The 15,408-nt window shown below is 36.9% G+C and overlaps 2 protein-coding genes across 4 annotated transcripts in view; both read right to left on the minus strand.

Moving 5' to 3' along the window:
* Positions 1–15,408, minus strand: part of LOC111507021 (neurotrimin) — a 404,616-nt gene that overhangs the window by 240,449 nt on the left and 148,759 nt on the right. The window lies entirely within an intron of this gene.
* Positions 6,426–8,510, minus strand: LOC141480904 (uncharacterized). The gene is made up of 2 exons (XM_074171639.1): positions 8,266–8,510; positions 6,426–8,203 (listed from the first exon to the last, which is right to left on the minus strand). The coding sequence occupies exons 1-2, from the start codon at positions 8,415–8,417 to the stop codon at positions 7,492–7,494; spliced, it is 864 nt and encodes a 287-aa protein (XP_074027740.1). The 5' UTR covers positions 8,418–8,510; the 3' UTR covers positions 6,426–7,491.

Consider the following 15,408-nt stretch of genomic DNA (forward strand, 5'->3'; position numbering starts at 1 on the left):
ATCATCAGTTCGAGGACTCATTATAGGACCTTCAAATTGTGGAAAGACGAATGCAATGATATCACTATTAACACATCCACAAGGACTGAGATTTAGAAATGTGTATCTCTATTCGAAATCACTCAATCAACCTAAATATCAGTACTTGCGAAGTGTTTTGGAACCTATAAAAGGATTAGGTTTTTATACATTCAGCAATAATGCAGAAATAGTGGAACCCTCCGACGCTAAGCCTAATTCTGTTTTCATTTTCGATGATGTGATATGTGAAAAGCAAGATATTATTAGATCATATTTCTGTATGGGACGTCATAAGGATGTTGATTGTTTTTATCTAGCACAGACATATTCACGGGTACCCAAACAGTTAGTGCGTGACGATACCAATTTCATTATAATGTTCAAACAAGATGAGACGAATTTACATCACATTTATTCAGATCATGTTTCACCCGATGTAACATTCAAACAATTCCAATTGATGTGTGTTAAATGCTGGGAGGACCAATATGGATTTCTAGTCATTGATAAGGATAGAAAAATAGATGAAGGTAGATATCGCAAAGGATTCGATAGTTTTATATACCCATGATCTTGTTTTTGGAACTTATTCGATCACTGAATATTGTAGTGGTCACTTCACCAACGAATTAAGCTTTAATTCAAAAAAAGGGCATTATGAATACAAAAAAAGATCCTGAAAATAAAAACAATGAAATAAATTTGAAACGTCAACTAGTAGAGACAACAGAAGCTGTCAGGCAGAAATTCAACTCTATCAAGAATGATAATATTGAAAATCGTACGACACTTGAAAGATTGTATGAGCCCATAATGAAACCATTGAATGTTTTATCATCAAACGCTACTTCTAAATCACCAGTGTTATCATCAAATCATGGAACTGTTCAATCTACTTCAAATTATCCCATGAGTACTCCAATAGGAAGAAAACAATCTTTTGGTAGTGTATCATCTGTGAATAGTGACACGAGCACACTTCAAGACGATATGAGAACAACTCTATTCGAAACACCATCATCGTCCCACATCGATTCCTCGGATCCTGACATCTCACCTGTTATGAATGAAAGTGGTGAAGATGTTTTGATGAAACATTTGAATAATATAAAATCTAGAAATCCAGCATATGATGGAACATTTGGCGTACGTATGGATCCAATTACACAAAAGCTGAAAATGGGAAGTCTAGTGGTAAATTTCAAAGATGGAAACATTTCATTTTGGGATGCTAATAAAGTGAAAAAATATGAATGCGCAGGTAGTCCAGAATTGTATGATATGATTTTTTTGAAGAATCCACAAGATGTTGATAATGAAGAAACTCGTCAAGTATATTCCAAAATATTGAAAATAACGAATGCTCCATATAAACAATATCATCTGAAGAATGGTTTTAAAAATACAAATTCTAAAAAATTTCGTGAAGTTATCAAACCTCTATTAGACTCACGACAATATCCAATAAGAAGTAGAAGTAAAATTGGTGGAGCACTCAAACGAGTGAAAATGGAGAAAATATATAATTCTAAACCTGTGAATTATGTGTACTGGAATTCACCGAAAGAGTTAGTTGCTCGCCTACGACTATTGGTAGCTTGAAAGTCAGCCGGACATACCGGACATGATAATGAAATAATTTCAATAATTGAAGAATTACGTGAAGAAGGTATAATATATTAACATATTCACATGTAATGATCACTGTCACATCATCATTCAATGCAGTAACATTATCACCTTTTCTCTTTAATCATATTGAAATAGAATGACTAATGAAATAAGTGATGTCAAACGACAAGTTGTTAATGAATTACATAAACCTGCAAGACGTAATTTTCGTAGAAGAATAACCACCATCAAAGGTTTTGCAGATCTATGGCAAATAGATTTAGCTGAACTGCAACCTTATGCAAAAAGTAATGAAGGATACCGATATATACTTGTAGTGATAGATTGTTACTCCAAATATCTGTGGACTGTAGCAGTTAAAGATAAAACAGGTAGTACAGTAACTAATGCAATGAAACATGTACTGAAAGAAGCCAAATACTCCCCCAAACACATACAAAGCGATCAAGGGAAAGAATTTTTCAATAAAAGCTTCTCATCTCTCATGCGAGAATATAATATCAATCATTATTCAACATTTAGCACAAAGAAGGCAGCTATAGCAGAAAGAGTGATTCGTACAATAAAGGCATGGCTCTACAAGGAATTTTCGATGAGAGGTCACCACAAATGGCTTGATATTCTTCCAATTATAACTAGTAGATATAATAATAAAGTTCATCGTACAATAGGTATGGCACCCATCAATGTTGATTCAACAACAAAATTAAAATTCAAGGGTATCAATGGAATTGGAGGAAGACAAAGTAAACCCAAATTCCAATTAAATGATATTGTACGTATAAGTAAATACAAACATATTTTTGAAAAGTCTTACACTGCGAATTTTACCACGGAGCTATTCAAGATTGTTAAAATTAATAAAACCATCCCAACGACTTATAATCTTGAAGATATGAATGAACAGCCGATTAGAGGATGTTTTTACGAAGAAGAGTTATTACGAACCGAGAATCCTGACGTATATCTGATTGAGAAGGTGTTGAAGAGAAGAAAAAATAAAGTATATGTAAAGTGGTTAGGCCTTCCTAGCGAACAAAATTCTTGGATTGATGAATCAAATATGGTTTAAATGTATATAATAGTGACTTTTATGAATAAAGTAATATTAAAGTTCATTATTGTTTTCATTTCAATTATAAGTATGTGAACTGAAAAATATTGCAGCGGTAAACATTGCCATAGCCATTCGCAATGTTCTGTGTATACCAAACCAAATTAATTGTATACTCCATTCCCGCTTATATTTTTCAACTCACGATATTGAAAACACATTATCATTCCCAAAACTAATCGCCGTCACTTTGAAATGCAGTATCCAACTCTTTTTGCCAATTATCTCTCACTGATAATGCTGTCTCATAAAGCTTAGTCGACTCCTCAAGCTCAGCCTGAGCTTGCATTCTCGAACGTTGATGGAATTGCTTATCTTTACCAATTTTTGAACGGAGTTCATCAGCATCTTTAGACATTCTAGCCAATTCAACCTTCGCTAATGCAATCTTGGCATCTAATGCTTCAAGAGTTTCATTATTAGCATTAATAGCTCGCTCACTCTTTTCAAGTTCAGCAATAGTCATCTGTGCCTTTACAAGACGGCATTTTGCTTTCCTTTTCATTTTCCCAAACCGATGGAGGGGACTGAAAGAAGATAGCGGTTCAGCTTTCAAATCACTCTTCATTTCTTCAGGAGTACCTTTTGGCTTCCTCTTCGATCTGTCACTTTTCGTTGCGGGTTTTTTCTGTCGCACAACACTTTTGGATTCTTTCTTTTCTTTGAAGTCAGTGACAATCGATGAAGATGCCTTAGTAACCTTCCTCTTGATTGTTCTAGATTTCTTATCAACACCAAGAGGAAGGGTAGATGAAGAGTGTTTGAGTGATGATAATTGCGAAACGATCGGATTTTCAATAATAATTTGCTCATTTGGTTCTGGCACATCTGCAAAGTTAACGAAGTCGTTAATATCAAAATCATTTATCGAATCTTGACTCGATAAATGTAATACTGGAATATTTTCAAAATCAGTCTGATCGATATCAACAAGTGGTGAACCATCTTCAGCAATCAATAGCGGCATAGAGCTCATGATTATTAAGGTCTGAGGAATGATATGTGATAGCAATAGAATGTGGATAGGAAAGGTGATGATGTTACTGAGACCTCACCATTTATAGAAGAAAATAAACTAGCGCATGCGCTCTTCCATCAACTGGCACATGCGCTCTCTCACTAAACTATTCACGCATGTAACAATCTTTGTCATTTAAGAGGAAAACTTTGTGTTGCATGCATGTATTTTTAAATGTTAGAAAATAATACAAATAAATTCAAAATATATATATATATTTATTAATAATAGAGGACAATAACGATAATAAAAAATGAAAAATGTTAATATGTCTCTGTGGATGTGGAACGTTCTTTGACTCTATTCCTCAATAGTTGTTGCTCGTGCGTCAAACACCAACATTGAAAAAAATGGATTCTCCTATTGGGGTAGAGTTGACCAACCTTCTCACACAGATCCCAAGTACTTCTACATGCATTGCATACATGATTCCAACAATTCATGGAATATGTATCACAACGCAAACAACGTTGCAGTGGAGTTGGAACGGCAGCACAGGTACCACAGATACCTATATACAGATATATATACAGATACAGATACCTATATTGTTAAATATTATAGGTTCGGAACACTTCAGACACTGTAACTGTTGTTGACGATAATCCGATTTTGTTCGCTTCGGTGGATGAGAAGGAGGCGATAGTTGAATCCGCAACACGCAATCACTACACATACCAGTACATGGATTGATTGAATCCTTAGGTCTACTTATTTGACAAAAGTAGCACACAATAGCCCCTGCAATCATCATTGGGTAGACACACACTTTTGGTTTTTCATTCCACTCTTTTGGAAACGGCATTTTACTAATTCGATTAGAAATATAAAGAGATGACTTACAGAAACTCTGAATGCTCTCTCCTATACCTACGATCTCTATTTATACAAATCAACATCATGTGGAAGTATAGTGGGATAACTTCTCCTACTATTCCACTCTAAACGAGTCAAGTGGGAGTCGCATCACCTCCTATATAAGTTGACTTGCAAACCTAGAGTTCATTCATTCACTCTCTACAACTGTGAGCAAACAACAACAAGATGAATTCTGCAAAAATAAATGCTGCATTAAATAGAATAGCTGCTGTTGATAAAACAATTGGATAGACGAATCAGATGATGAGGATGTCAATGTTCCGCTAGAGGAAGTAATAGTTGAAGCAGAAGATGTTGGAGTCGATGAAGATGAGATAGACGAAGTTGAAAACGAGGCCAACCAAAGCGACGAAGATGATGACGTGATGGAGTTTGAGAGGGTCATGGATGAAGAAGGAGATGATGAAGGGATAGAAGCTGACACAACTGAAGGTGATGGTGCTATGAGGATCGGTATGCGAACACTCAATGTCAGTGAGACACTGGAAGATCCCTTGGATTTGTATTGTGCATTGGATGCATACGTATTGATCAGCACAATAGATGGAGAGAACAAAAAAACTATGTTGGTGCTGCTTTCGGTTTTATTCGCATAGAAACAATAATGGAGGGTGGTATGCCCATGTCAACACCCACAACACTGTCTCAATTATGGAAATGGGACAGAATTGGTGTGAAGCTTGCGAGAGGCCACTAACAAACTTCACCCGAGTATCTACATGTATTATATGTAATAATGTCCAACCTGTGGCACAATAACCGTGGACCTACTGGTCAAAAAAAAAACAACAGCCCTTTTCAGGGCTACATTATTCACACAAACAGTAGTTAGTTGTATTAGTATTCATAGATTATGTGACAAATGAATACTTTGACTAATAAAAGTCTAAGTTGGAAATTTGTTAGTCTTTGAATATCTATACATTATATGACAAATAAATTACTACTTTGACTGAAAAGTCGAAATTTGGAATTTGATAGTCATTGAATATCTATGCATATGATGAGTACTACTTTAAATGAAAGTTGAAGTTGGCATTTGTCAATCATTCATATGCATATAATGATGAATACTTTCACATACATATATTTCGTTTGAGATTATAATGTTAACAATGGTATGAATCTGTTTCTGTTTGAAAGTATAATGGTAGCTCTGAAAAGAGCTATTTTTTTATTGTTTCAGTCTTTAATTGTAGCCCTGAAAAGGGCTGTTATTTTTTTATTAATCCATGCAATGATATGGACTAACGCTCCTCATCATCAGAAACAGTAATTATGGTATCGTCATCTGAATCAGATGATATACTAATGATATCATCCTCATAGTAGTCATCTGAATCAGATGATATACTCATGATGTCGTCGTCGTCATAATCAGCTGAATCAGATGATATACTAATCACATCATCCGCATTATTATCGTCAACAGCATCTATGTCGTCCTGAATACCTTGTTCCACTCGTTCTGCGAAATCATCAGGAAGATCATAGATTCGCTGCAGAAATTGAGCGAAGGTTGTACTCAAATGATCAGACGTTGAATCTATTTCATGTACTTGGATGGGTCCTGTACTCGACATTGTGGAAGAATGATATAGAACTGGGATTGTTGCTATATTTATATTGGAAGAAATGAAATGGAGGGGGTGAAATGTAGAACAGTGTTTGAGATTCGAAAACATCAAGAATGAAACTCTGAGCGATTATTAGGAGAAATTCTAGTGATTATTATGGAAAAAAAAACTAATAAGAGGGAGAGGAAGGGAGGAAGACACTGCCCCAGCCTCGCAGTGCCTCGTGTACACCAACCAAAAAGTGTGTACTCCGTGGAAGGAAAGGAAAGGAAATGATGGACGAGTAGATGATTATATGTCATCATCGGAATTGAGGACATCATCATCGATTAGGATTGGGGATGGCGGAGGACTATCCTCGATGAGGATAGGGGATGGTGGAGGACGTCTAACGTCAAGCTCGTCATCAGCATCATCACCAGAGTCGTCGTCGTCATCATCGTCGTCGTCGCTACTCATTGGGACAATGTCATCATAAGCAGGGTCCCACCATCCGTCAGGATCTGGATATTCCGAGTCATCCAAGTGTCCTTCGTCACTGCCAGTGACATGTTGAACTTGCATCCTGATGTCGTGATCCCGGTATTCGTATGGCGGACTGTGGGGTTCCGTGGTGGAAGAGACAACCTGTACCTGGCTGTTATCCCAGTAATTGAAGTTGTACCCCTGATCCGGGCAGCTATAGGGTTCGGAGGTTGAATCGGGTTCCATCTCGATGCTAGCTGATCAACTGAATGTTTCATCAGATGATTTCTACTTTTATACTTTCGAGAGGGAGTGGGAGAGGAGTGGAACATTGAGTAGGGGTAAATTGTAGTGTGACATAAGACATATTCAATGAGTAGGGGTAAATTGCAAAGTGACATAAGACATATTCAATGAAAGAGATACTTGAATGGATAAAATACAAATGAAATATACTTGTCGATTTCACTATGAAACATGTCTATTTTTTATTTTTTAAATTTTCTTCACATGAAATTATTTACAAGTGATTAGAGAACACAAAAATTGATGTGAGGTATTTGTCTAGAAGAACTTGGAATTGAAATAAAAAAAATAATAATAATAATAAGAGGAAGTGAAGAAAAATGCTCCAACCATCGCATTGTTCAATGTGTACCAAACCAAAAAACAGTGTACACCCTTTATTTCACTTCCTTTTCCTTTATTCAATATAAACTTAACAAATATAAACTTAAAACTACCATAATTAAATACTCCTAACTAACCTAAAACTAATCTTATATTTACACTTCATCTACAAAAAGAGTGTCCATAACTGTCACTATTTTTTTGTACAGCTTTATCGAAGAGGTCTCTGCTTTACACCTTTCCTGCAGAGATGCATACTTCCGATCTATTTCGGCCATTTCCTTTTGGAGTTCCCTCCGTCGGTTATCCATTTCAGCCATTTGTCGCTTCATGGTAACCAACGCGGCCTCGCTAGATCGGGCAGCTCGTTCTGCTTTCTTGCATCTCTGCAGAAAAACACTCATCTTTTCACTAACCTCTCCGATAGGCTGTGGCACCAACACCTCAGGATCCGCCGGTGTCGCTGGCAGCGGTGGTAGTCGCGTCACCAACGGCGACAATATCACCAACTCCGGAGAAGGACTCCTCGGAATTTCCACTGCTGCTGGTGCTGCTGCTGGTGTGGAGGCCCTCTTACGAGAGGTCGAAAAACTACCTGCATAAGGATTAGTCCTATTGCAAGTAGCTCGGTACTTTGAAATAGGACCAACCTTTGCTGCAGGTCGTTGGCAAACCTTCTTCACAGCCCTGACTTCCTCCTCCTCCTCGAATAAGTCAGGGCTAGAAGATCTGCACCTAACTCGCGAACGCGAAGTGGTTGGCTGGTCAACCGTCACCGCTCTCGAAGATGCTGCCTCCTCCTGGTCAGCGGACACCGGCAGAATAGACGCCACAGCATTATTCACCTCCTGTGTATTGGTTGCCATTCTGAAAAAGAAGAAATAATACAAAGTTAGTTGATATAAAAAATAACATTCCTAATTACTTACTCAAATATCAAGTTGGTCGTTGGAACGTACTGCCTTGTTGTGGAGTGGACTGCTCTCGATGAGATGACTTCTCGAACTGAATGTTGTGGAGTGCTCTCCGGAGGGTATCGACTTCGATGCGTGAGCGGTGGGAAAATGGTGGGAGCGCACATGCGCGATGAGGGTAGGGGTGTACATGCGCAAATGTTGGGAGTCGGGGGCGGGGCTTCGGGGAGGGGAGGGGCGGGGCTTCGGAAAGGGGGCGGGGCTTCGGAAAGGGGCGGGGTATCCGAAAAGTTGGTTGCGACGGGGGGGGGGGGCGTGGCCCTAACGGGCCACGCCCACTGCCTGGGCTCCGCCCAGGTGGGTGGGGCCTCCGGCCCCAGGTAGGCGGGACATCTGGAGAGACATCTACGCCCTCTTCGCGCGCGCGTTCGTAACATAATATGCAACCGAACACCTAACCTAACGTATTAACGTATTAACGTAACCTAACCTAGTACGCTAACCTACCGCTATGCAACCGAACACCTAACCTATCGTATGTATTAACGTAACCTAACCTAGTACGCTAACCTACCGCTATGCAACCGAACACCTAACCTAACCTAACCTAACCTAACCTAACCTACAGTAACTATTAACCTAACCTAACCTAACGAGGGAATACTAACCTAACACCTAACCTAACGTAACTATGCAGCTAACCTAACGTAACTATTAACCTAACCTAACGAGGGAATACATTCACCATGTTGGTTCCATTAATACATCATCAGTTGGTTTTGGTTTTGGTTGTATTATTCTATGATTTGGATTAATGTTCAGTCCTGGATATCCCAGTCCACCTGATGATGATGGCCTGACTTTATAGTTTCTCTCCAAAACTTCTTTATGGTTTTTCTCCAATACTCTTTGTTCCAGTACATCATACTTTTTCATTGTAGTCCCTGTTATGTTTGACATAGCATCAAATTTTTTATTTGTAGACGCTGTTATGTCAGACATTTTTATGTCTACATCACTTGTGAGTTTGTCAAATTTACGAGTGAAAGTTATCCGAGCCTCTGCAATTTTATCGTCAAATGCTTGCCGGGCGTCCCGAGCAATATTGCCTATTGTGGATTGTATTGCAGCTTGTAGGGCTAGAAGTATAACTTCCTTTGCTCCATTAATTTCCCCCTCAAGATATGATACAGTTACACAATCACTCTTGTCAATTGGTTCACTTGTATTTTTCAATATTTTCCTTTGCATGTCATAATGACCATCTTTTGTTAATTTAAAACCATTCCCAGGAGGACCTCGAATGACATTACCACCCCATTTTCTTTTTCTACCAAACTTATCGATTGTTTTAGACATTGTGCACTCTACGATGATTCTCTTCAAACTGATATTTCTGTCATTTACATTATACTATATATTGCAGTAATTGATTAGGGAAATAGAAATAATACAAATTAAATTTTCATCATTTTATATTCATTACAGTAATACATATACATACATACATAATACATTAATATCACATTACTTCTATCATATATTATTAATTATAAATGGCTACATAAATATCAATATTGAATTTTCCGGTTTTGAAGATATTGAATGATATTTCAATCATTGATTTCGGCAGATAATAAATTAATCAATTGATCCAATGGAGTCTCCTGAGATTGTGATTGTTGAATAATATTACTTATCCAACGAATGTTCTCATTTGGATCGTTTTCATAAAATTCAATATCATTATGACCCCAAGGAAGAGTGTGGGTAGTATTCGGAATGATAAATCGTTTATCGTCGTGATATGATAATGCAACTTTATTTTTCAATTCAGTATACATATTATGTAACACGCTTCTAAATGAATTCATCTTTCTGAATATCATACCACCTTGTTCGACGATTTTTTGATAATCTTCGCATGTCAATTCATTCTTTATTACAGATCGTTTAACCCCTTTGGCTTTCTTAAATTCACCATCAACAGATTTCACATAATATGCTTTAGCACCTGTACCATAAAAACTCATGATTGGATCATTTGGAAATTCATCTTTGAAGTTACCCAAGACTGAACTTGTTACTGGAATATTGAATTGGTTAACTATACTGTAATTGGATGTATCAAATCTACTTATGTTAGTTTTTATGAATTCATAAAAATTTTCTGTGTTTACTTTAAGAATGAGCGAGTCGGTATCTGTGTAAAGTAAAGAGACATTTTCATCAAAGTGTTGTTTGATGCATCCATAGAAAAAGTCATACATGACTGTTTTAGATAATTCTAATATGGAAAATCCCAAATATAATGGTTTATCGTAATGAACCTTCACTCTACCCAATTGAATGGCAACGAAATTATCAGTGAAAATTGAACAATTTTTGAAATTTGGTTTGGCTATGAGAGTGCTGGCACCTATATTTTTCTTTATATTTTCCCAATGTGTAACGAGTCTAACATCAATTCGATTATCTACATTCTCCATTGTCTTTCCATACACCGCATTATTCATTAGTTTATAGAAATCTTTAACAGATTTGTTGTTAGACCTATTACGCATTTCAGTATTAAGATCTATATAGGGTTTCATCCAGCATGATTGTTTGAATTTCAATACTCTATGTGTATTCATTACAATCAATCCATTTTTGACAGCTTGCTGTAGATTCCTATAATGAACAATATATTTTCTTTTATCATTCAAATTTGGAATTAATTTGGGAATTTTCGATTGTGTACGAGGTGGTATTATTTTTTCGACTAAAAATGGAAGGTCAGAATGTTTATCATGCAACTCTTGTGGATAATGAATGTCCACTTCAAATACATACCCATACGGACTATCAGTACTCACATCCATCACATCAAGATTAAGAATTTCATTTGGTGTCAACCATGTAAATTCACTTGTTGGTAGAGGTTGTGACATACTGTGACCGTATAGATTTGTTGCATCTAAATATGTAATGAATGTGGAAGGTTCATTGGGATTATAATTGGGTAAAAATCTATTATTTGCTATATGTTTCCTCTCGCTACATTGACTAATTCCACCTCGTATACCTTTTTGAAAAAAGTGAATCATATCAATGTCAGTTAGTAATTCCAATTCAACATTAGTGAACTTCAACATGGCATCCCATGATAATCCAGGTGCAGTGTAATATTGTGCCGGATCTAAGTTATATATCTCTAAACTTGTGGTGCGGAAATTTTCAAAAATATCACATAGTAGCAATACATCCGACTTCAAATACAAATCAGAGTATTCCCCCAAATTCTGACACTCGAATAAATTCCAAACATTTCTAGCCCTATCATAATCAGTTTCCGATATATGTTCACAATTGAGTGTGTCATAAAACTGATTTTTTGTCGGAAGTAATGGATAATTCAATTTGTCAATGTCATCAACAAAACTATATGGAAATACACCTTTCTGTCTCATCAAATTGAATTTCTCAATTTGTGGGAAATGTTTGTGCATCTCCAAACATTGATCGGAGGTCAAGTTTGCACCCAACTTCTCCAACGAATTAGTCATAAATTTATAACTATCGATAAATCTCATTTTGAGATAATTCTTCCTAACCACACCATCTTTATCGGTATAGCTGTGTGTAAAGAGATGCTTCGTGAAAGATATATATTTCTCTTTAGTTTGCGGGATAACATCAACTTTCTCTTTATTCCTATACAATTCTTTTATGAATAAATGACAATCATAACCACTTAAATTATGAAAAATGATAGGTATGAAGTTTGGTATTTTGAAATTTAAATTACATTTCGAGTGAGCGGCATGTGATCTTTTCTTTCCTGTGACATGACAATGATCTCTTACTTTGACGTCACCATCAGTAAATGCTTTATTACATATACCACAAGTTCTGGCTGCAACAAACTGTTCTTCTTCTTCGACAGTTTGTGTATCCATTGGTTTAGGGTTTCTGAGATGATTTTCATGTATCTCTTTCAAATCATCTTCAATGCTACTCACAAATTTCTGAGCTGCATCTACACCCCTATATGTAACAAATTTTGTCAAATCATCATTATATGAACACTTTATCAAATAAGCAAATGAATATGGGGCATGTTTGAATGTTTTAATCGTGTATGAACTTCCAGGATTTGGCTCATTCACATGAATCGGTTTAAGCACTGATTCAAAATCAGCATACACTACAAATGGCACCCTCATTTGCCTCTCAAAGTTTTCAAACATTAGTTTATTTTCCGCAACCATTCTACCATATTTATTGATCTTTAAATTAGTAGTTGGTGTTGTGGTACTAATGTGATTACAATCATACATATTATGACGTAAAAGCAATCTCTCATCAGAAAAATATATCAAACATCCGTCACAAAAATATTTTTTCTGTCTATGAGCTGATAGTTGATTAGAAACTAATCTTGAAAGATCTTTGATCCAACAATAGTGACCATTACCGGAGTCATCAGTTATAAACAACAAATTGACATGTCTCCGGAGTCTTCTCTGTGAGTATCGCAATGGACCAATCACTTCATACTTCATTTTACCCTTCTCAAATGTACTCTCTAAACCGTAAACATTAATTGAAATATCATTCCTATCTTCGAATATTTCGATACTCTTATTATTAACTTTAACCGGAAAATCCATACCTGTGACATCTAAAACAGTGGAAAAATGTGGATATGACGTAAGTTCGGACACTCGACTATCTGCAGGATATAATGCTGATGTTATAGCCCAAGCAAAACAATATTGATCTTCATTACGAACATTCACAACAGCTTTCTTCCATTGAATACATTGAGGCAGCTTCACATATGAACGTCCTTCCAGTGGACTGTATTTATTAATGTTGACCTCGAGAAACAATATTTTTTCACAAGTCCAACCTGAATTATAAAAAAAAAATATTACTATTCAATCTTATTGAAATTTTAAAAAAATAAATACCTGAGTCACGATCCTGGAACTCAGTCGTTTGAGCCACAATTACATCACGGAATCCATCAAAAACAGCATTCAAATTTGAAGATTGGTCCACTATTTTATTTTGGGAATTAAATGACTTCGTGTCCCTCGAATCATCAGTCTGAAGAATATAATTCCCAAAAACTTCCATATTCACCTTGATGCTTTTATGGATCCTGATGGCTGATTCCAGTAATTCAATGACCTTCTGCCTAATCTTATTGAAAAATGACATGTAGTCACTGGTTACAATCGAACTCTCCACCCTGTATGTAGCAATGCGGCAATTGAATGCATTCGTTATAATTTGAACACCGTCAGACAATTGAACACATGCATTATTTTTATGACTCATGGTTCTTCGGTGAGAATTCACTTGGCTCATAGGAATTGTCACATTACAACAATTGCACGTATACATAGGTGTTGCATTATCCACTCTCACCCGTTTCACTGCAGGCCCTCCTTGGCAACTCTGGAGCTGATGCCGACGAAGATTATCACTACGAGTGAAAGATTTACCACAGTCACAGGAATACATTTTATATAATAGTTCTCACTAACTCACTTGATGTAAACTGACATAGCCAACACTCGTACGCTTCTTAAATACACTCTGATAGGACCCGTCAAGACGTCATAGCCAACCCCACTTCTCAACTACATGCGCCAAGATTACCTCCCAACTGAATGCGATAACAGATGTCGATATACGAGCAAGCAGTGGTCGTTGCGGTCTCGGAGAGGGTAGACGCTAGGCAAACGGTCCTCGGCTGCCGTTGTGTCACCATCGATAGCGGGGCTAGAGCGAACCTTCATCGCTTCGGGAGAGGTGAGGGCAAACCGATGAATACGCATTACTCTGCCACACGTCGTGGAGTGAACATGTCGCTCTCTAGCCGTTGAACGGTTATTGCTGTGACGTCACTCCACTACTAACTTGGTGCCCTAACACCGATGGAGCATTTATTACTTGGAGGATCTTCGAAGTATGCAGACGTATGTTTGTACATAGACAAACAAGCACATGATGAAACCCTGTACCGTGCATTCTCCTACACACACACACACACACACACACATAAACACACAAAATCTCATATGAAAAAAAAATCTGAACGATCCATGCACCAGACACTTCAAGGTCACAACGCCTTGACTTCACTGCACAACAAAAAAACTTCACCAAACAACAACCAATAAAAAAAGCAATTAATACGTCATAGTGGTGGGGGGAGGCCGAGAATCAGCTGTAAACAACTACTCTAATCAGGTTTTCAGAGTTTGGTAGAACCAAACTTCTAACATCTGATCTGAAAGATCATTCACAATATGAACTAATCGGCTTCATCAAGAAAGTGTGTTTATTTGTCCGAGTTTGAATGGGTGTGAGCCACAATAAACCCTTACGGGTTGTGGTGGAGGGACGAATTGGCCCACTCACTTTTGACCTAACCTAACTCGTGCTGAAATATTCGACATTTCTGCTCACTCCAGATCTTATAGTCTCGTCTCCCAATACAATATGTTAACTAGCGATGCGTCTCGACTCCGCACGGGTGCAATGCTGATATTGAATATTACTATAAATGAGTGCGATCGCTGCTAATGAAGTGCTATAGGGCAAAGCGCGGTCTTCGGCGCGCTAGTTATAGGCACACTCCTAGACAAAAACCAGGAAACGACTATGTTTCATTTTATGTATATAGTGATTGAAACAATTGTGAAGTGATATCAACATTGAATATATTTCATGTGAAATTTGAACTTCGTTTATCACTTCTAATTATTTAGAATCATTTTGGATGTCTCAACAATTATCATAGTTCAGTTATTGTAACACAAGTTTCGACTTCTAAGGGTTGTCGTTCGTAGGGGTGCGACAGCTGGTTAACGGAAAAACAGATTTCAAACAGAAATATATTTAAAAAATGTTTATTTCGAAAACTGAATTGAAATTTTTATAAATTATTTCTTTCAAACAGATAAAAATTGGAGTATAAATTTCTTGAGGTTAATTGGCGGTAGATTCGGATAAATTTCATTGAACTTTCTACATGTTCTGCTGATAATTTTGTCACACTGTCCAAAAATAATAAACAAATTCATAAGAACTTCGTTTGAATAGTTTAGTTCCATCGTTTTGAAGGTATTTGCAACTTCTGAAGTGACAAAAATGTCG

The sequence above is a fragment of the Leptinotarsa decemlineata genome, unplaced genomic scaffold (genome assembly GCF_025532065.1).
Source record: "Leptinotarsa decemlineata unplaced genomic scaffold, Ldec_3_MD MMD2_tig00000026_RagTag_RagTag, whole genome shotgun sequence".
Lineage (NCBI taxonomy): Eukaryota > Metazoa > Arthropoda > Insecta > Coleoptera > Chrysomelidae > Leptinotarsa > Leptinotarsa decemlineata.

What these genes read in the sequence shown, in the direction of transcription:
- LOC141480904 (XM_074171639.1), bottom strand. Translation starts at nt 8,417, where the DNA reads ATGTGCGCTCCCACCATTTTCCCACCGCTCACGCATCGAAGTCGATAC. An exon ending in ACGACCAACTTGATATTTGA is followed by an intron (nt 8,204 to 8,265) that starts GTAAGTAATTAG and finishes CTTCTTTTTCAG; the next exon opens with AATGGCAACCAATACACAGG.